Below are 1121 nucleotides of genomic sequence, written 5' to 3'. Positions count from 1 at the left end.
TGTGTGCGTACTAGCCCGCCCCCGCGCGTGTGTGTTGTGTGCGCGTGTGTATGTTGTTATTATTATCCTCCCGCCTGCCCGCGCCTCTCCTCTCCTCTCCGCTCCGCTTGTCTCCGGCGCGCTCGGCTCAGAATGGCCAGATTCACGCAGAGTGAAGCGAGGCGGCAGCAGCAGCATCAGCATCAGCAGCAGCAGACTCCCCCACAGCCCGCCCACGCCAGCGCGCTCCTCGACGCGTCACCAGCACCACTGTCAGCAGCCCCGAGCCCGCAGCACGCGCACCTCGCGGTCCCCAAGCCCATGAGCGGCCCCGAGTCCGGCTCCGTGATCCACGCCGACGGCGGCGCCATGAAGGACCAGGACGCCATCAAGCTCTTCGTGGGCCAAATACCGCGCAACCTCGAGGAGAAGGACCTCAAACCGCTGTTCGAACAGTTCGGCAAGATCCACGAGCTCACCGTGCTGAAGGACCGCTACACCGGCATGCACAAAGGTAACGTGCTTTAACGGTACCGGTGCGCGCTCTTGGATAGAATACGCTCACAGTTGTTCATGATCCAAGCGTGTTTTTATTATTATTATCATCATTATTTTTTGGTATTGCTCAGTTATTTTCCATCACTCGCCTGTCTGCTAGTGATTTTGGCATCTCTTCAGCAATTCTGTCCTGTTAGGATCACGACTGCTAAACAATAACCGGAATCATAAACAACAAAGACAAACATTTGTTGATGATAAACAACACGCCACATCACGCTTCTTCGTGCACGAACAAACTGTTTTTCCGCCCCTCCTCATAAAAGAAAAGAACGTGTCACGAAATAACCCACAGCAGGTGGACACGCGTGCGTGCTGGGGTCACTCCCACTTGTTTATTGCACGATTTGTGCTCGCGCTCGTAGAAGTAGGGCATCCTGAAGAACGGCGCGCGCGCGTGTTGAGCGTGGATGATGTTAATATTAACACTGAGATTAAGCCGTGGAAGAGTATATTACAAGTGAACCATTTGTGGGAGATGCTTAAACATTTGCATGCATTATATATTATTTGAATGAAAAAAATAATGCTATTTAGGTTTGATGTGAACGCAGCTTACAAACAACAACAGCAACAATAAAAAC

The 1121-nt window shown here is 51.9% G+C and overlaps 1 protein-coding gene across 1 annotated transcript in view; it reads left to right on the top strand.

Moving 5' to 3' along the window:
- LOC108280171 (CUGBP Elav-like family member 5) overlaps positions 1–1121 on the top strand; it is a 230960-nt gene continuing 229839 nt past the window's right edge. The window contains exon 1 of the mRNA XM_017494980.3: positions 1–493. Within this exon, the coding sequence (XP_017350469.1) occupies positions 133–493 (361 nt within the window). The 5' untranslated portion in view covers positions 1–132. The remainder of the gene's footprint in view (positions 494–1121) is intronic.

This window comes from Ictalurus punctatus, chromosome 20 (assembly GCF_001660625.3).
Source record: "Ictalurus punctatus breed USDA103 chromosome 20, Coco_2.0, whole genome shotgun sequence".
NCBI lineage: Eukaryota > Metazoa > Chordata > Actinopteri > Siluriformes > Ictaluridae > Ictalurus > Ictalurus punctatus.
Note: the sequence above shows the minus strand (reverse complement) of the source record. Positions and strands in the feature narration are given on the sequence as shown.